We start from the raw sequence: 20,023 nt of genomic DNA on the forward strand, positions 1-20,023 counted from the left end.
TTAAATTACCATTGAATCATCTGCCCTTCTTTGCAAACAGCACATTTTAATTAGCTGGACAGAGTAATCATTTTAAAGATGTTGTTGGATGTTTTTACTCTGAAAATGTGTAATCTTCAGTGTACACGTTTTATTCAAAGACTGTGCAGCTATCTGTATCTTGAACACTTTTAGGTCTACCTCTAAGGCTTGCTTGTCTATTTTTTTATTTAATTTTTAAAATACATCTTTTTCATTTACCATAGGACGGAAGAGCTGCATCCGCTGTAGTTGTCTGCTCCTTTTTATGTTTCTGTCGTCTTTTCTCCACTGCTGAGGCTGCAGTTTACATGTTCAGTATGAAACGTTGCCCGCCTGGTATATGGCCTTCGCATAAAAGGTACTTGTAACAATTTCCTTAAATAAATAGTTATTCGTACTGTTCTAAAGGTCCTGTTTGTGAGCAAATCACTTCTGATTTACTACCTCAAGCTTTGTCCCAGCACCCAATAACAAGGACCTGGAGCCTTCCTATTGGCACATAAAAATGTACTGCCATTCTAAATATAACAATCAGCACCATTGAGTTACTGATAATGGTGCCCAGTGACACCACTTGAGCTTTTTTTCCCAGTAGAATTTGATTTTTCTGAAGCTCTTAAAAATTTGCTTTTAGCTGCACATGTTTCATTTTCTCCATTTGTTCTTATACTGATTCCTATAATGTGTTTTGTGACAATGCTTCCAACCCCTCTCATGTCTCCTTTAGGAAGTGGGACCACACAATTACAAATATTCAGAGTTGCAAGATTTATCTAGATTAACTGTGTGCGTCAGTGTAAGTACTGTATCTCACATGAATTTTGGGCTTTTTGGAAATGAGTGCACTCAAGGTTCTGCACTGTAGCCCTCAGCATTCTAACAGTTTTCTGCATCAAGGCAACAACAGCCAGCCAGCTGATCATGTTGCATGTAATTGGCAGGCTGGCCATCGGCAGCAAACCACAGTTTGACTGGCTGTATTGAACAGTCATTGCTGTGTTTCAGGCCCCACTTTGTTATATTGTATGTGGGAGAGAGAAAGAGCGGGTCAGTTGTTGAGTTCAAAACAGGATGTCACGTGTGGATGGAATTTGAAGGTAAGGCAGATTGTCCATCATTCAGTTTTCATGCAGGGCTCCAGGTGACTGCGATGAGGTTTGTAGAGTTGGAGAGGCAGGAGGCTTTGTGAGAGAGGTTTGGTGGGCGGGAGAGGTAGCAAGCGTTGTGGGGTGTATTTTGAAGAATAGGAGAGGGAGGCAGAGGCAGGTGGAGCCTCATTTTGTAGGCTTTAAAAGAACCTGGGTACAAATTTCTCTTTCTGGTGAAATTGGCAGAACACTCAGTACTCTGGCTGGATTCAGAGGGTGGGGAGGTGGGATGCTACTTGTGGTGTTCATCTTAAGAGAGACTTCCAGTTGTAGATTCCTTACCTTTTGAATTTCCCCCCCAGGCGTCAGTCTGGATCCAGAGATTTTTCATCAGCTGTACCCCTGCCCGTCGGTGGGCATTACAGGTCGACTCTGCGTCCGCTGTCAGCATCATGTGTGCCAGAAATGATGTAACGGGACCTATATAAACACAGCCCGGGCGCGCTGACATCAGTTACTTTATTTTTCCGCACCAGCCTCGGCGCTGATCCAGAGAGAGCTACTCCTTAGCCATTTTTTGGCTAACCTTTGTGAGAAGTTGGCCTGGCATATGCTCTCCACTAGTTATAGTGGGCACCTTGCACCAGTCCAAACAACACTTATTGATAATAGGTTTAAGACCACCTTTATTGAAAGCTATCCTAGTGGTAGCTATGGAAAGCAGCCTTCAGGCTAAGTCTTGAAGGAGTGTAAAGCAGCTTGGTTTACCAGATTATAACCTCTTGAATGACAAAATGAAAGGGGAACCTCACAAGGTATATATAAAATATATCTATTTATTACTAAACGCTCTCTACTAATGTCTCTATGAGATTAGAGACCAAGATACACAATATCAACACATTAGAACTTCAGTAAATAGCACAATATACAATGAGCCCCAGGGGGAGACCAAACCATATATTAAGAAAGTGGTATAAGAACCACGTCTTGACTAGACACAGTGCCTAGAGCACGTAGAATCGCTGGAACCCCAAGGAACCACCCAAGGTAGTGACACAGGGGACCCAGGGGGGACACGTGCAGTGTGAGAACACAGCCGCGAGCTCTGTACAATACTATGGGAAAGTCGCAATTTGTATTTCAAAGATTAAGGACTTGGAATGTTGCAGGGACGAGAGCCAAAAGGTCAGATCCCACTTGGGTAAACTATATCTCCAGACACCAGGTGATTACCTATCCAAGAAACCTGGGATACTTCACCAAGTTTTCTGCTAGATGGCTTCTCAAGTTTCACAATATCAGCAATCCCAAGCAGTGCAGGGAGAGCGAAAGGGGGTCTTACCTTACTCTTCTCTCTAGAGTTAGCAGGGTCATTTAAGCAGTTGGACTCAGGTTCACCCAATATTTTAATAATAGAATGGATTGTTTCCCCATGGTGTACACTACTTGTAATTAATTTTTATAATTCATGGGTACGGAAAACAGAAACGGAACATGTGGACCTCCTGGAGAACTTCCTGAATAATTATAGTCAAAATACACATATTCCTTTTGAGCTCCTTTTTATGGGAGATTTTAATATCCATCAGTGTAAACTATTGTGCCACGCAGGTGCTTTAGAGGGCCTGAATGGAGCTGATACCCCACATTTTGAACACACTAAAACGGGGGAAGCGCTCGAACTAAATATGTACGAACCAACCAATACAGGGGGAAATGAGACGGTACCCACTTACAAAGGCTCGACCAATGGGTCGGTTATTGATTATATATTTACCTCCCCAGGCCTTATTCCTAAGGTGAAAGAATATAAGGCAACTGCCTCACCCCATAGCGACCATAACCCTCTGTCGGTGGAGCTACCCTGGAGTGACTTATGGCGCAAACAACTGGGACAATCCCGGGTTTGCACCATGGCGGTGACCAGTGACCAGGGCAGATGGCTTAAATGGGGCAGGGTGGTGCAGGAAACGTTTATGGATACCTTATTGCCTAAAATTGAGGGGTCACTTGAAATTTGTATGGACCTAACCACTCCTAACCCCCAAATTATAGTAGCTTTTGACTCTATCTGTGCACAAACTGCCAGGGATCTCATGACCCCCCCCCCCCCATCACGATTCCCTCCGAAGCCTCATAAATGGTTTGATACCAATTGCTCGCGGTCCCATAGATCCTTGAAACGAGCCTTAAAGGGTAATGTAAGGGACAAGGTCCTAATTTCTAACTTGAGGCGGGAATATAAAGCAAATATTAAGGCGAGGAAAAAGGCGATCAAAAATAATGCATGCAACGATCTCCTCACTATAGATGTTCTCAGAGATAGTAAGCGATTTTGGGACATTATAAATCACTCTTTCTTTTCGGGGGACGATAACACTGTCTTAGACTGTGTGATCCCTGATGAGAAGTGGGTCCAGCATTTTAGTAATGTATATGGCAGTAAGTGCAGTGTAACAGCTAGAACTACAGAGGGGGGCCACTACTCACCCACAGTGGAGTTTACTGAGGAGGAGGTCCACAAAGCAATAATGGAGTCTACTAAAAACAAGGCGCCTGGCCCCGATGGTGTGCCGGCGGACTTTTTTAAATACTCCCCGACACTTTGGTCTAAAGTATTAACTAGAGTCTTTAGGGCAATAAATGAAGGGACCTTCCCTGATACATGGGCAACATCTATCATAGTACCCATTTTTAAAAAGGGAAACCGCGAGGACCCTGGGTGTTATCGCTCTATTTCCCTCATCGATTCTGCCGTAAAGATCTTGGGCAGAGTCTTATTAGCCAAACTGAGGGAAAATCTAGAGATGTGCGGGGGCTCTCGAATATCCAATATGGGTTTCGAGAGAAGCGGGGCACCCTGGAACAATGTTCAAACCTGCATCTGTTGGTCTCTAAATATACGGTGGCCGGGGAGGGGTCAGTATATTTGGCCTTTATGGACCTCTCCTCGGCCTTCGACCTGGTGAACAGGTCTAAGCTATGGTCCCTTTTACTTGAGATTGGGATAGAAGCACATTTAGTAGCTCTCATTGCTAGTTTGCATCAGGACCTTTCAGCTAAAATAAGGGTCTCTAGGGACGGCAGGTGCACAGACAGTTTTAGGTCTGAGAAAGGGGTGCGCCAGGGCTGCATCCTGGCCCCCCTTCTCTTTACCATTTATATAAATGGGCTGGGGAAATACCTGGAAGCAGGGATGGCCGACGTGCTGCGTATAGGAGGAGAGCAGGTTCCGGCACTCCTATACGCGGACGATGCTGTGTTAATTGCCCGTACAGGCATTGGTCTACAGGCCCTTTTAGACCGATTTGGCTCCTTTATGGAGAATCTTGACTTAAAAGTTAACGTAATGAAGTCACACACTATGATTGTAGGCCGCAAAGGAAATAAGTTGCATGCAAAATCTTTTATTTGTAAGGGTGAGGTTCTTTCCAGGGTCCCTGTTTTCCCATACCTGGGGGTTCTTTTTGATCAGAGAGGTTCCTGGGTCCCCCAGATCAAGGCAAAGAGCATAAACTTAGCCCGATCAACATCAGCCCTGTTGGCTTTTACAAAAAGACTAGGGGCCAAACCAATGGAGGCAGTGATAAAGGTATACAATAGCAAGTGTACCCCAATTGCCATGTATGGGTCTGCCTTGTGGGGATATGTAAATCTGGATAAAATCCAGAGGGTGGAAAATGGACTTATTAGACAATTTTTATCTGTTCCCAAATCCACCCCTACTTTCACGATTCATGAGGAAATAGGTTTGACCTATATTACTGATAAACTGAAATTAGCCCCACTTCTTTTTTGGGCTAAAACATGGTTGAACCCCGAGTTAACACTCAACCATGCTATCCTCAAAGATGTAACCTCCAGGGACCAGGCCATGAGAATACCGTGGCTGAAATACATCAGATCTGCATTTGCTATGCTTGGGAGACCGAAGCTTTTTACTGTACCAACTAACATCAGAAGGGAAGACATCAGGTGGATTAAGCAGGAATTTCTGGAGAGGGCTTGTCTGGAGAGAGAGGAGTTGGAATTAAGGAAACCCTCTGTAAGAGCTTACATGGTTTTAACCACTACCCCATCTCTGGAACCATATTTAAAAATTGTTACCAACCCACTCCACAGATTCTTGTTAACAAAATTTAGGATGAACTTGATTCATTATTCACTTGGTAGTTTCCCCGTGTGGACAAAACCAGAAGACGGTCCGCCCTGTGATTGTGATCAATTTTCGAACCAGGATACCCTCCATTTTACATTTTTTTGTGGTTTGTATACCACTGAGAGGGTAAAATATTTATTACCTGTCCTGAAGGCTGCTGGCTTTACTCAAGTAAGGCCAGCGCTAATTTTCCTCCAATCACTAGCGGACATCCATACCATTTTTGGGTCTCGCTGGCAATGCATCCTGCAAGGATGCATGTGTCCAGCTGGAGACGTATAGCGATCAGTCTGGGGGGAAGGAGGACAAGAGGGTGCACGAGCTTTTCTTGCTGGATTCGTGTGCGCGAACGCGCACGTTCCGTCCTGCGCCGCCCTCCCATACTCCCAGCGCATGCATGCACACAGACACACACATGCGCGCACACACGCACTCACACTTACACAGACACGCAGGCACCCAGACAGGCAACCCCCTCCTCCTCCCCCACAGTCACACACGCATACACACAGACTCCAAGACACATACACACACTCACACACATACACAGCCCGCCGCGCGCGCGCGCACACACATGCCCCCACCCCCCGCCCTCGCAGGCCAGCCACAAAGCGAAGCCCCACTCACCGGCAGCAGGACTCTTCCTCCCTTCTTCGGCACCGGGGCGCAGGGTAGGCTCCTGCCTGCTCCGGTGCTGCAAACAATCGCGGCTCTTCCGGCTCTTCCGTGGGAGGCGGGGTAGGCTCTAGCCCTCCTACTTCCTGTTTCCGGTTGCCCCGCCCGGCCTGCCTGACTTCCTGGTCGCAGGCCGGCGGCGTTGCGCGGTAACTTGTCTGATCTCACCTCACTCCCTGAACTGCGTCCAATCTCTTCCACATTTTAGTTTCGCTGTAACTTTGACAGTTAATGTTGCCTTGATTCCTAGCAACAGAACTACTAGCAAATGTGTAAAATAAGTTAGTGGCACGTCGATGGAATGTTAACACATTCCCTTTCAAAAAGAATTACAATGAAGTTTGTGAGGATTCCAGATACCGAAACTGCATATTCATTCTTAACCAATTAATTTTCAGAAGAACTACAGATCAATTTGCTTTGCTTTATGATGCTGGAACCAGACAATTGACTGTAGTAGCCGGGGCAGTGTTACAGGGGTGTGCTTGCGACGTTTTATATAGGTGGGATTTGTGGGACTATATGAGATGGGACTTGTAGGTATAAGGTGTTGGCTGGTTTGCTGATGTACTCGAGGATCCGAGGGTGCCACTATAGCTATGCCCAGTATATACAAATAGCTTATTTTTGATGTTTTGGAAACCAATTCTTTTTTTTTTTTTAAACTGATATACTTTCCAGGGAAGGACTGACTGTCCAGGGAAAAAATATTAGATAATGGAATTCAATGAGGTTCAGGTGGAATGAAGCAGTTTCTGGAAGGCCCAGTAGTGGTGCACAGGAGATACAGCGTATACTTTCCTGCTCCGTCAAGTGACTCCACTTATAGAATGTGAGTATGTGACCCTAGGATGGTGAGAGAGTGTGTATATTTGAGAGAGGTTAACAATTTGTCTCCCTCCAGTAAAAGTAAAGTGACAAAGGCCGTGGGCTTATCGCTGCACACCACAAAATGAGTTCTGTTTTTGACTATATTCTTTTTTTCTATTTTAAAATGTTGTTTAAGTCACTTCACTCCTTCCACATACTCTGTTTTAGCCCACCAATCATTCAATGAACTAGTCCTTTCAACATATGGGCAGTTAAACTGGTGTTTGTAGGAAGAAGGTGATGGCATCCCTGTTTCCATGAGGACAAACGAGAATCAGCAAACATATTGCATTACAAATGCTATAGGTATCACATTTGCGAAAGTTATAACTATTGGCATTGTAAATGACAAAGCTATTAATTTAGCTATTTAAAAAAAAAAAACATAAATAAAAACTTTGCCATTTACAATACCAATAGCTCAAACTTTCCTAATGCGAGACCCATTGCATTGCAAATACTCGTTAGTGTTGCATGCTTCCTAACAGCTGCCTTCAGATTAAGGAACAAAAGAATTCCTCGGAGTGCTTTATTTTAAATCTTGTTTTAAATATGGCTTCATCAGTAACCAATTTTAATTATTTGTAAACATTAGGAAACAATGAGATTATTAATTTATTGTCATAATTGGTAATCAAATTCACTGATGTTTTTAAAATATTGCTTTGTATTGTATTTTGCCTTTTATGATTTTAACAAAAATCGAATAAAGTGTATTTTGACTGACTGACTGATTAAGGACACTTTAAAGAGGACTTGGAGCAAACCCTTTTAGACTTAGATGGTTCCTAGGCCACCACCCATGTGAGCACCGGAGTACTCATGTTACCTCACCCAGAGAAGCCGGGTGCATAGGTGTCAAGTGGTGTCGGGAATCGTAGCTGTTTTCAATGGCGAGTTGCTGCAAAGTACTGCTGCCGTGGAAAGGAAAAGTGTCCTGTGTGATCCAAGCCTGGAATGGAGATGTGAAGAACCTGAAAGCAGAGGGGACAGAGTCTGGGTCACTTCAGGGTGGCCAGGGGCATGGTAGACCAATGCTCACAAAGTCGGGTGTTTCAGGTGTGATGAGGTGAAACTTGACTCCGCTGCCACGGGTACTAGGAGACATCGACCCGAGTCCGCATGCGAGCTGTCCCACGAAGGATGTCGAGTGCTGGAAGGGTCGGTGTCTGGATCGGAGACCAACAAGCCTTGGCATCAGCAACCCATGCAGTAAGAGTAAAAAGCCTTTGGGATGGACCAGCAAGGTCCAGGTGACTCCTCAAGCGATGGAGAGTCAGGGCACGTCTGGAGCAACCAGGTAAGCCCGTTCAAAGTTACAGAACCCTTCTCAGGGACCCACAAGTCGACGGACAAAGGATCGCGAAGGGACCTCAAGAGGACTTTCTAAATACCAGCCCACGGGTCACTCGAGGAGTGTAGGTCAGTTGTCTTCGGTGGAATCACTGCTCTGGGTCTGGACTACAAGTAGCCCAATGCACAGCCTCCGGGATCGCCAAGAAGCATATGCAGTTGCAAATGGTCACAGTGTCCAGGGGTTCGGGTTGCACGGTCCCCACGAGGGCTTGGGATCTCAGGTTTGCTGAGAGCACGTATCTGCCTCGGGGAAGAAGCTTGGAAACCCACCTCCTGTATTGCAAAGTCTACAGAGTCCTTCAGGAGCTGCGTAGATGCAAACCCGACAGTTGCGTCTTTGGTGCCTGCCTTGCAGGGGAGTAACTCCTTTACTCCAAGGGAGATTCTTCGGTCATCCAACCAAGTTTAGATAGTTAAGGTTCTGGGATTCTGTAGCAGAGTTTCGTCCAGGTAAATCTAATGTCCTGTAGTCAGGGGTTCCTACTTTACACCCAAGGAAAGGGTGGGACAAACTCTGGTGACCCACCTATGGGAGGGTCAGGTCAGAGGGGTGGCTACACCCATATCCTTTATCCAGTTTCGTGCCAGAGCAGGGGCTGGTAGCCCCTGCAACTGGTTTGAGCTGGACTATGCACAGGGACACCAAATGTTCCCCCAGTGCAGACATCAAAGCACTCTTGGAGTGCACCCACCCAGCCCCAATACACTTAAGCTTGTCTGGGAGGTGGTTACACCGACCTGTGAGAGGAAACCTATTGTTCAGCCTCCCCTGCCGGAGTTTCATCTAGCAGCAGGCGGGCAGACGCATGTTTGTGGCTGGCAGCATCCATTTTGTGATGCCAGTGTTCAGTTAAGCTGGTGCCGGATGTACCGGTGTGGTCATATTTCTCCCTCTAGGAGGATGGAATCATACCTCCCCCGCCACGACTGGTGAGGGAGGTATGATTCCGAGGTTTTTGACACCGAACACAACATGTTTCCTTGCAGCCATTTCAAAGTTAGCATTTCCCGCAAGGTTATAATGCACTTAAGAGTGTATGGTATGGCTGCATCACAGTACAACCCCGGAGGATAGATTCCGAAGACTGCAGAGGGGCCCTGCTCGTGCATGGGCACCCTCTCACACAAAAACCAGCCCCATGCCTTCAGGATTGATAAGGCCTGCCATAGGGGTGACTGATGGCTTTATATGTGCAGTGATATATGGTAGATATAGGGAACCTATATCTAAGTAAGGGGTGCATGCACCATCTTACACATGCTGCTGTAGCAGACCTGTGGTGTCATTTTGTGTGGTCTCTCAGGGGTGACATAATACATGCTGCAGCCCCTGAGATGCCCCTGGGGTACCTATGCCCTGGGTATATAGGATACCATATACTAGGGACTTATAAGGGTACCTCACAATTCAATCTGTGCTGTACCTAGAGTACATGCAATCATTTTAGAGCGGAAGCAGCTAGGCTGGGGCCTTGGATATCAGGGTCCCAGCCAGACTATAGTCGAAAAACAGTGAAACATCACAAAAAGTGGGGGTGACTATAAGAAGCAGATCCTACTCTGCTACAACCTTTTTCGGCATTTGTCGAGATTTGAGTCTTGGATTCCTGGTGTGTTGAGGATGTCCCAACGTAGGACTGGATTCAAGCCCTGCGGATCTCGTCATCGGATGATGTCCATGATGGCTCTGCGCCTCGTGTGCCTCGTGTGCCTCTGGTGCCTGGAGAGCTACCACAACTTAAAGTTGTGCTCTGAGTGCCGGGCCCTGAATCCGAAGGCTTATTGGGAGCGCTGCTGAAAGCTATTGCAGGCCTGGTGCTCGTCTTGTGTGTTGCTCCCGTTTTCGATAGAGGGGAAATTCCAGAGTCCGTACTTCTTGTCCCATTCAAAATCTTTTGGGTGATCAGGTAAGCACAAGAAAAAGCCGAAGAAGCATAGGTATTCTCCAACTCACCCAGTATGTCTGCCGACGCGGGAGACTGAGCATCGCTGCTCTAGGCCTCCATCCTTAGACCCTCTTTCCAAGACAACTACGCGCCTCCCCACTTTTCAGGGAGCCGGAGCGTCTCCTGCCCAGTTGTGAACATTTTTTTAGGCTATGCACGTCATCTTTGGGCAGCACAGCTCTGCTGGTGTGCCTTCGGACCCTGTGGAGTCGGTTGAGAGCTCCCGGACTTCGACACTGGTAGCTATGGCCCTGAAGGACCCCCATGGATCCGTTAGCTGATTCGAACTGACGGCTACCTTCCCCGACTTTGATTCCGGTGGCAACGCTCCTGACTGTGCCCCCGGGCGATGCCAACACCATGTTCACCCTGACATGGACACGGAGCCGGACCAACGTTAATTGACATTGATTTTTATCCCTGTGTTCATCCATGGTGTTTGTTTTGTTCAGGAGGTGATGAAGAGGACAAGGAGGGGCCGCTGGACCCTTTAACAAACCAGCCTGAAGGTACCCATGGACAGGCAGATGGACCTGGGTGAGGCCAGTAGTTTGGACACTTCCCTTGACATTGGCTTGCTTTCTCCCACTACCATGGTTATGGCGGAGGGGGCTTCCTACGCAGTGGATTGTGAGAAGGGTAGCCAAGGTCCTTGGCCTGGGGCTTCTTTTGGTGGCAGTCAGGTCTAATCTCCTGACAGAGGTGCTTCAGCCTGCGGCATCTCCCTCTGTACCTCTTTTGCCTTTTAATGAAGCCCTCACTGATGTCCTTCTGGGCATTTAGTCCAAGTCCAGCACAGGGGCTCCTGTGAACAGGACAATCTCCTGCTGCCTTTGCCCTACTCTGGGCGGCACAGTGTTTCTTATGCAACATCCTTCCCCTGAGAACTTGGTTGTCCAAGCCTCATCTTCTAAATGCACATTCCCTTCTGTTCTCCCATAGGGAATCCAAGAAGCTGAACTATCTTGGGAAGAGAATGTTTTCTTCCTCCAGCTTAGTATTGTGGTCGGTGAATACCACTTGCCCTTTGGACCTATACTCCCATACCAACTGGTTGTGCAGGTGCTGCCTCAGTGTCCGGAGGAGGCCCGGGCTGTTTTCTCATAGGCAGTTGCGAACGATAGAGATGCAGTGAAATTAACAATTCATTATGAACTGGACACCACCGACTCACTGATAGAGCTGTTACCTCATTGGTAGCATTAAAGCGCTTCACCTGGTTGAGAGCTTCTGGCTTTTTTGGGGATGTCCAATCTACCCTGATGGACATGCCCTTTTATGGCACCTTTTCGCTGGCAAGGCAGAATCAGCGCTTGATCGCTTCAAGGAATCTCGAGCTACAGACAGATCCAGGGATATTCATGCTATGATTCCGATGTTTTAGCCTCTAGTCTAGATTTCGGTGAGGATGACTGAGGCTGCTGGGGCTCATGGAGTCCTGAATCCTGTTGGTGGATCATGCCAAATGGCATATGAATGCTCTGCAGTGGGACCTGAAATTCCAGGGGACGCAACATCAGAGGAATGTTTCCGACTACATCCAAATCTAGGAGGGAACTGTGCACCAACTGCAGTAGTGGCTAACGAACCAAGATTGGGTCAGAGGCAGATCCCTCTCTTTTCCCCGACCAAATCTGACTGTGATGACGGATGCATCACTACTGGGATGGGGTGGCCACCGCCAAGCTGGGAGAGGCGGAGATCAGAGGCGTCTAGTCTCCAGTGGAGTCTTGCCTCCATATCAACTTTTTGGAGCTCTGGGCGATCAGACTGGCACAGAAGGCGTTCCTTCCCTTTCTCAAAGGGAAGGTGATGCAGGTGTTAACTGACAACATCACTGCCATGTGGTACTCCAACAAACAGGGCGGGTGGAGTCATGGACCCTTTTTCAGGAGGCTCTCTGCCTCTGGGCATGGCTGGAACATCAGGGCATATTCCTGGTGCTTCACTACCTGCAGGTTGCTCTGAATGGCAGAGCGAACAAACTCCGCCGTTTGTGCCTGGTCAATCACGAATGGCGTTTCCATCTGGAGGTGGCACAAGGTCTCTTTCAGCGGTGGGGAGAGCATAGGTTAGATCTGTTTACCTCCAAAGAGGACAGACAATGTCAGCAGTATTGTGCTTTGGAGTTTCCAAGACAACGCTCACTCTGCAACACTTTTAGTTGCAAATGGAACTTCGGCCTCCTTGGCACCTTTCCACCTGTACCACTTTTGCCCAGAGTGCTCAGGAAAATCAAGCTTGACCGTGCTCAAGTCATTCTTGTGGCTCCGGATAGAGCATGAAGTCTGGTGTTCTGACCTTCTCAGCATGGCAATTGATCCTCTAGTCAGACTGCCCCTTTGGGTGGATCTTCTATCGCAGCTGCAGGAAACGGTTATTCACCCAAAACTGTCCAGTCTCAACCTCCTTGCGTGGAGATTGAGCAGTCAAAGTTGACAGCTTTGGACCTTCCACCCGAAGTCTGTGATCTTTTCTTGGCAACCAGTCGTCCCTCCACTAAAATGGTTTATGCCTGTAGATTAAACTAGTTTGTGGCATGGTTACGGCAAAGGTTGTTGATCCCCTTTTCTGCCCCTCTTTCAGAAGTTCTGTTGTACATACTTTGTTTGGCCCAGCAGGGCTCTGCTTTGGGCACCCTTAAGGGTTATCCTTCAGCTATCTCTGCCTACTGAGACTTCCAGATCAGCCTTCCCTTATCAAATCTCCCATTGTTAATAGGTTTCTTAAGGGCCTTACTTCCAAGCCTCTTCATCTGTTTGTCCATCGGGATAAAGTGGTGCTTCTCACAAAAATGTTGTTCCCACCTAAAGTGGTCACGCGCTTTCATGTGTGACAATACATTACTCTGCCCACCTTTTACCCTTCCCCGCATCCCTTCAAAGAAGTGGAGAGACTCCACCGTGTGGACCCACAATGTTTGTTGTCTTTTTATCTTGATCGTACCAAAGACTTCCTGGTGGATGATAAACTCTGTTGGCTATATGGGTGCCAAGAAGGTCGGGCAGTACAGAAAAGGACCATCTCTTGATGGGTTGTCCTCTGCATTAAATTGTGCTACGCATTGGAATGCTCCTGTGGGGTTATGTGCTCCCTCTACTAGAGCAACAGTGGCAACCACTGCGTTAGCACGTGGAGTCTTAGTCCTGGATATCTGTCAGGCATCAGTGTTGGGATCCATGCACATGTTTACCAGACAGTACTGCCTGGACAGCCAAGTCCAGAGGGACAGGTAGTTTGCCCATTCGGTTCTCCAGGACGTCCTCTTGTGATATTGGTTCGCAGACCCTCCCCTGGGGTTGGTATTGCTGGAGTAACTATTCAAAAGGTAAGGAATCTACAACTAGAAGTCTCTTTCAGATGAATAGGTTACTTACCTTCCGTAACGATGTATCTGGTAGTGACATATTCTAGTTGTACATTCCTTACCGCTCCACCCATCCTCCCCGCTCTGCGAACTGATTTCTAGGTTATGAACTCCCCTAATGGGCCCTAGTTTTGACACACCAGTGGTCAGTGTGTTTCATGGCTTTGCGCTTCTGGCACGAAAAGTCGTGTTAGGAACTGATGTCGGCGCGCCCGGGCGGCGTTTATATAGGTCCTGCGACTTCTTTTCAGGCGCACACAACCAAAGGTAAATAACTTATTGTTAGAGCTTGTTGCAGTTAGTTTGCATGAAGCGCTGTGTATAGAACGCGAGAGGAAAATGGGTATGTGTTGGTGGGCAAAGAGAGGCTAAACATGAGGTTTGGGGTGCATGTTGATAGATCAAAAGAGAGTGCCAGGTGAGAACTGTTTTCAAAGGATGGGGAGGAGGGAGAATATCATGCCCAGGTGTGTTTTTACAGAGTTTGGGTCCCAGATGACAGTTGGTGGGTTTGGATGATTGGAGAAGTAGTATGATCATTGGGGTATGTTTTGGATTGTGTATGCAACCGGAAGGTGCCAGGCTATGTTTGAGGGCAGCTCACTTGAGTAGTACTTTTGCGAACCATATTGTTTTGAAATGCCCTGATTAGGGTGTTGCTGGCTGCTTCAGACCAGGGAAGACTTCATCAGTGATCTGCCAAAATTAGATTGCCGAGGAGACAGGTAAGTAATGGATTATATGAAGATAGAGAGTAGTCTTTCTGTGACCATAGGTGATTGACTTGTTAAATGTTGAAATAAAATTTTGGGCCCCCACTTGGCTATTTATCAGCTTGTTTTGTATATGCATTTACTTTGCATCTACTCAGTTGTTATCGGGGGAGCGGCAGAGTTGTGCAAAATTACAATTTACTATACCTGTTTAAATGTTCATTTAAAAAAAGAGGACTTTTAGTACATTTCTTACAGATGTCAGTTGCAAAAATGCAATGGTCCTCTGTATGAATAATTACAATTGTAATTGACAGAAATAAGCTAAAAACAAATAGTAAACACAATTTGTTTTGCGCACATCACTATATGTGTTCCAATTAATTGGGTTGTTTTGAGTTCTTTCATTTTCACTAATCAGTTTCTTTGTGGTTGCTGGACATTTTGTATAGTATGCTCAGTCCCAGTTTTTTTTTGTGCTGCAACCTCACGGAGTGTGTATACATTTTCATAAGTGATAACTGAAATTAACTTCTCACATATGTAGTCTTAGGGGATTATGAGTAGTAGCGGGACACACATGAGGATTAGTGTAAGTTTGTTTTTTAGCAATTCTTGTTTCTTCTGTTAAGATAGTTGTGCCTTTAGATCATTCTTCCTCATTCTCTTGATTGTAGCATTGTGCTAAAGAAGAGACAAATTACAATGGCATGTTGTTAAATACTTGCAGACTTGATAACTTTTATTGTTGGGTAATAAAATTTTTGCTTCCTGCTTCTGGTTCATTTGTTTGTAGGACACACAAGATGATGGACTGAATGTTGCACATTGGCAAAACATTCACCCCCAGTCACAGATCTGGGTTTAATCCATTGTTATTTTGCTCACCAAGCCACCCCAGTTCAGACATGGCTATATGCAAATCAGTCTTGAACCTGTGCCTCATGGGAACAGTCCTTCCCGAACTACCAAGCCATGTCTTCCCTGGACCGGAATCAAGCATTCTGGGACTGGTTCCAAGGGTTTCACCCCTCTTCTGTCATGGTTCGCGGCGCTGGCCGCTCCCTGCCATCCCCGCTTGCACGCACAGAAGCACCAATATACTCACTTCCGGGCGAAGGTCCGACCCGGTCTAGTCTTGGACAGCCGGCCTGAGGACCCTGAAGCACTTCCGGGGGAAACGCTTAACCATCGCGTTTCCCGCTGGCTCAGGGCTTCGAATTCTACCCTGAGGAGTATCCTGTGACACGGCTTGGATTGAAGCGCCGTTTCCTCAAGCCGTCTGAACCGCGCTGAAGCGCCGTTTCCTCAAGCCGTCGAACCGCGCTGGTGCGCTGTATGCCGGCTGTTGTCACCGCGCTGTGCTAACTACCACAGCTGGTATACGCAGCGCTGAACTTTGTTTTGGTTTGTTTCCTTCGCGCCGGAGCGCTTGCTTTGTTTTCCGTGTGGGTCACCGCGCTAGTGCGCGTGATAGGGCCACCCGTTTCTGCCTCCAGAACCCTAGTCGCGCAGGAACGCTGTTTTGGCTAAGGGTAATAGCACAGGAGTGCTTTTCGTTTTGGGTTTTCCTTTTCTTTTGAACTTTATGAACATTGGTTTCTCCATCGCGCAGGAGCGCTGCTGGGAGAATAGCTCTGCTGGACTGAGCCGTGTATATAGATAAGTTGCTTACTAAGGATGCCACCAAACTAGAGACTGAGACCTGATTTAAGTTCACGCGCAGGAGCGCCTTCCTTTTCATTTTTGCTTGGTTGTCTCGCGCTGGAGCGCCTCCACTTGGTTATCCCCATTAGAAGCTGATTGATGCCAGATGACCACAAACAACAGAATCACTGGTGAGTTCACGGAAGGTTGCTTCTGTGTGTGCTTGGGTGGGCTACGCGGGAAGTGGGAAGGGTGGTTCCTTCTGACCTGGTTCTTTTCTGCTTTCCCAGCTGGCACCGAGACACCCGCAAGCTCCACACCCTTATCAAGCCTCTGCATCCTGGCTTCCTTCCCTGCGTCTATCTCATCCCTGCTGGGTCTTTCACTCCACGAGGGTCAGGTGGGTACAGAGGCGGGCGCTCTTGTCGTCTCTGCGGAATAGCTTCACAAGCAAAGGTAAGTCTTGTGGGGCACCCGACATCTTCAGCCAGGATAGCTTGACTCCAGTGGCGTAGTGAGCACGGGACCCAGGTCTGGGCATACCCTTCCCACATAGGGCGAACAGCAAAACACACAAGATGATGGACGGAATGTTGCACATTGGCAAAACATTCACCCCCAGTCACAGATCTGGGTTTAATCCATCGTTCTTTTGCTCACCAAGCCACCCCAGTTCAGACATGGCCATATGCAAATCAGTCTTGACCCTGTGCCTCATGGGAACAGTCCAGCCCGAACTGCCAAGCCATGTCTTCCCTGGACCGGAATCAAGCATCCCAAGATCGTCAAACCGCCAGGAAGGTCACCCCAGAGCTGTGTAATCTTGTCTGCGAAAGTTTGACCCAACGGAGGGGGGCATAAATACTCCCTATCGTCATGTGTTCCCCTGCCACTGTGCCCGAGACTATGGTGAAGCACCCACCAGGGTCCAACTAGTGTTTAGAATTGTGGATCGGCACACTGCGGTGAATGAGGACCACTGTGCCCCATGCACCCCTTGTAAATCCGGAATTGTATACAGTGGCGAAGCCAAACCTATTAAGGCAAGGAGTTTGTTACTCAGGAGATGTCTCCTGCAGCAGAAGAACATCAACATCATAGTGCTTTGCCAAACGGAGTACTGTCCCTCGCTTGACTTTGTTCAGTCTCCCCTGTACATTCCACGAAATTATGTTTGGTTCTCCCAATGGAGCGTTACCCTTATGTTGCGTCATCCCCCTGCGTCATAGTCCATATCTGTTAGTGTAATATCGGTGGCATGAGGTGTGGCAGTGTGTTTGGTGCAAAAAACATTTATAACAATAAGAAACCCATAACCCCCCCACCCACCCCCATACATCCAGAAACAAGGAGTACCTGTTGCGGTAGAAACATACCTCAGGCCCTAAACGTGAAAACCTAAGCAGTCCCTCAAATAGAACCCACCCAACCCAACATTACGAAACATAACACAAAATGTCCAGGGGCGTGGACCATCCGTCTTTCACCTAGAGCCTGTATAGAGGACCCCAGTACATTATGTTCCAATACCCCTTTGGAAGGGCCAGCGGCCGCAGCATGAAGCCAAGGGACTATCGGGTATCAAATCACTCAGTGGTGTCAGACTGATCATGGGCTCTCCAATTGGAGCGGGATCTGTTCCTCTGTCGCGACGTACCTCTGTTTTGTTGGCTCCTGTGGGACCCCTGTGAGGAGTCGGAATCCAACTGTGGCGGTGAATGCGGTTTGAGATGAAGCCTCTCGTCAGTCCAGGCGAATACCCTCCCGGGAGTGTAAAAAAAGTACGTCTTGGCATTAAAAATTACCTTCTTTCTGTCGGGGAACAAAAGTGCTTAGGACAGATTGAGTTCCCGAAGTCTACGTTTGGCTGCCACAAAGGATTGGCGCTGCTGCTGCACCAATCTGAAAGAAACAGGTTAGTGTTAGATTCCTTACCTTAGAATATCCCCAGGCGTCAGACTTAATCCAGAATGTTTTGAGTAGCAGTACCCCTGCGCGTCGGTAGACATCGTCTGCGGCTCCGCGTCCGTCATCGGAGTTGTGGTCGCCGAGATGACGTCGTCGGAGTACTTAGACGCTGCCCTCACGCGCTGACGTCAGTTCTTCTTTTTTCCGCGCCAGCAAGCGCAGATCCGGGAAGAGCAGTACTCCTAGTCAATTTTTGACTAATTTTTTTGATCTATTTTGGATCCATTCTCGAGTCTACCTTCGACTCGTGGTGCCGTTAGGGTATGCCTGGTTTCAAGCCTTGCGACGACTGTCACCGGCTAGTGTTGTAGTGTAGCTCCTATTTTCCCAATAGGCTCTGCGCATTGGAATAGTACCTACAGCAGTAAAGGCCTAGGCCAGACGTTAACTAGGTCTACTACTGTCGATACTAGACTTAATTTTTGGGTTTGCCAGCTAAGCTCAGAGTTCGCTAGAAACTTTCTCGAATGTTCAAGGAAGGATTAACTTCCCTGATTAGACAAGAAGGGATTTAGTTTCTGACAACCATAGAACATGACAACTTTGCTCTCCCCTAATCAAGAGTCAATCTCGAGAGTCGTGTGAGCACAAGGCAATTATTTTACGCAGTCAGTACGTGCATTCTTAGTCTCATCAGAATGTAGAGAAAAGGAAGAGACGGGCGTGTTCAATAAAAAGGTGTTATTTATTGATCAGTCTCTTTTCTCGTACAAGAGAAATGGATCGATATTATTGCAATACTTATAGTTAAGTAAAGTGCATACATTAAAAGCAATAGTATAAAATAATACTGTAAAAACATTGATATGGTTTCTGAGCCATATGATGTTTAAAATGATTAAGATATATTTACATACACATATACATTTGACTAAACGTGCTCAACTGGTGTTTCTAAATACGCCTACCCCGTGTACCTGACCTAAGTCTAATGCGTGGGCGGGAATAGAAAGTTACAGTTTAAGTTAAGTTTGTTTTTGCCAAGTGAATAACTAAAGGATTCTCTGTATGGGGTTATTCAGTTCTGTACCTGGAAGTTAGGATGAATGAGGAATGGTATCTCTTTCTCTGCTCTCGATATTCCAGGCTGCCTGCGAGGGCTGCCCAGAAGCGCCGGTGCTGGGTCTCTCGGCTTGAGATAGCAGCGCGTCTCTCAGCGCGTCAGGAAGGCGGGGCTGCTGCCAGCGGGGTCTGCTTCTGCTCTCGGCTTCGGCAAGTATGGCTGCTCCGTCTTGTCACCACGCGTGTGTTTGCATAGGGCAAGGTCGGCAATATTTATACCTTAAAGGTGCCGAGATTGACGTAAGGATGGACATAGGTACGTCAATAAAGATGTCATACGACTTGCTCGTTAGCACATTCTTTACTAAAGTTCTCTGTGAAATCAAAACAATGGCCGCACGGATTATCCAGGTTGTCATAGGTTTGATTTGTTATGAGAACGTCGTATGCCTTATCAGGGGCTGGAGGAATGTCGCTTGTCTAATTAGATCTCAAGCGTTATGACCTAATCAGATAACACGTTCCTGTGCCGTAGTGTGACTGCGTCAGATAACGGTATCTGCATCATGGGGGTTTTCATGCCTCATGGGCTGACTGTTAGTTAACTTGATAGTTAGTTTAACCAGAATAGGGTCAGGAATAGGGGGACTGATTCAGAACCTATAGAAATACACGACACCCACTCCACGCTAACTATGGTCATATCTACTAATCTATGCATAGTATAACATAGTACAACATACTATAGAGTATAGTGTATACCTTACCACCCCAAAATACATAAATGCATTTCGAAATTTTCAAATATACTGAAAAATTGCAGTCATATATATTGTATGCACTTAAGCTATGAATTAAATGCAAAAGTAAACACGCATTTTTATGCATTATTGCTTATTGGTATATGAGAAATACACATGAAATGGCTCTTAATATGGCTATACAGAAAGGAAGTTCGAGACCATTTCATCACATAATAAAATACTTGTGAACATACCAGCGGGCAGCTAAAGTCTATATAAAGTATCTAAAAATAGAAATCTTAGTTCTCTAGGAATAGTTTCTTACTTTAAGCAGAAGATCAGTGTCCCGGAAAAAAATATATAGAAAAATATTTTAGGGGCTTACTGAAAAAATCGCTGTCCGTGAACTGGATTGTAATTGTTCATGTGACTTTATTTTTAAAAGTTGAAGGCCGAATTCAGGGA

General features: G+C 46.7%; 1 protein-coding gene across 1 annotated transcript in view; it reads left to right on the forward strand.

The window, feature by feature from the left end:
- GAK (cyclin G associated kinase) overlaps nucleotides 1–20,023 on the forward strand; it is a 1,786,158-nt gene that overhangs the window by 911,443 nt on the left and 854,692 nt on the right. Inside the window, exon 15 of the mRNA XM_078676333.1 lies at nucleotides 246–379. Within this exon, the coding sequence (XP_078532459.1) occupies nucleotides 246–379 (134 nt within the window). The remainder of the gene's footprint in view (nucleotides 1–245; nucleotides 380–20,023) is intronic.

This window comes from Lissotriton helveticus, chromosome 2_1, assembly GCF_964261635.1.
Source record: "Lissotriton helveticus chromosome 2_1, aLisHel1.1, whole genome shotgun sequence".
NCBI lineage: Eukaryota > Metazoa > Chordata > Amphibia > Caudata > Salamandridae > Lissotriton > Lissotriton helveticus.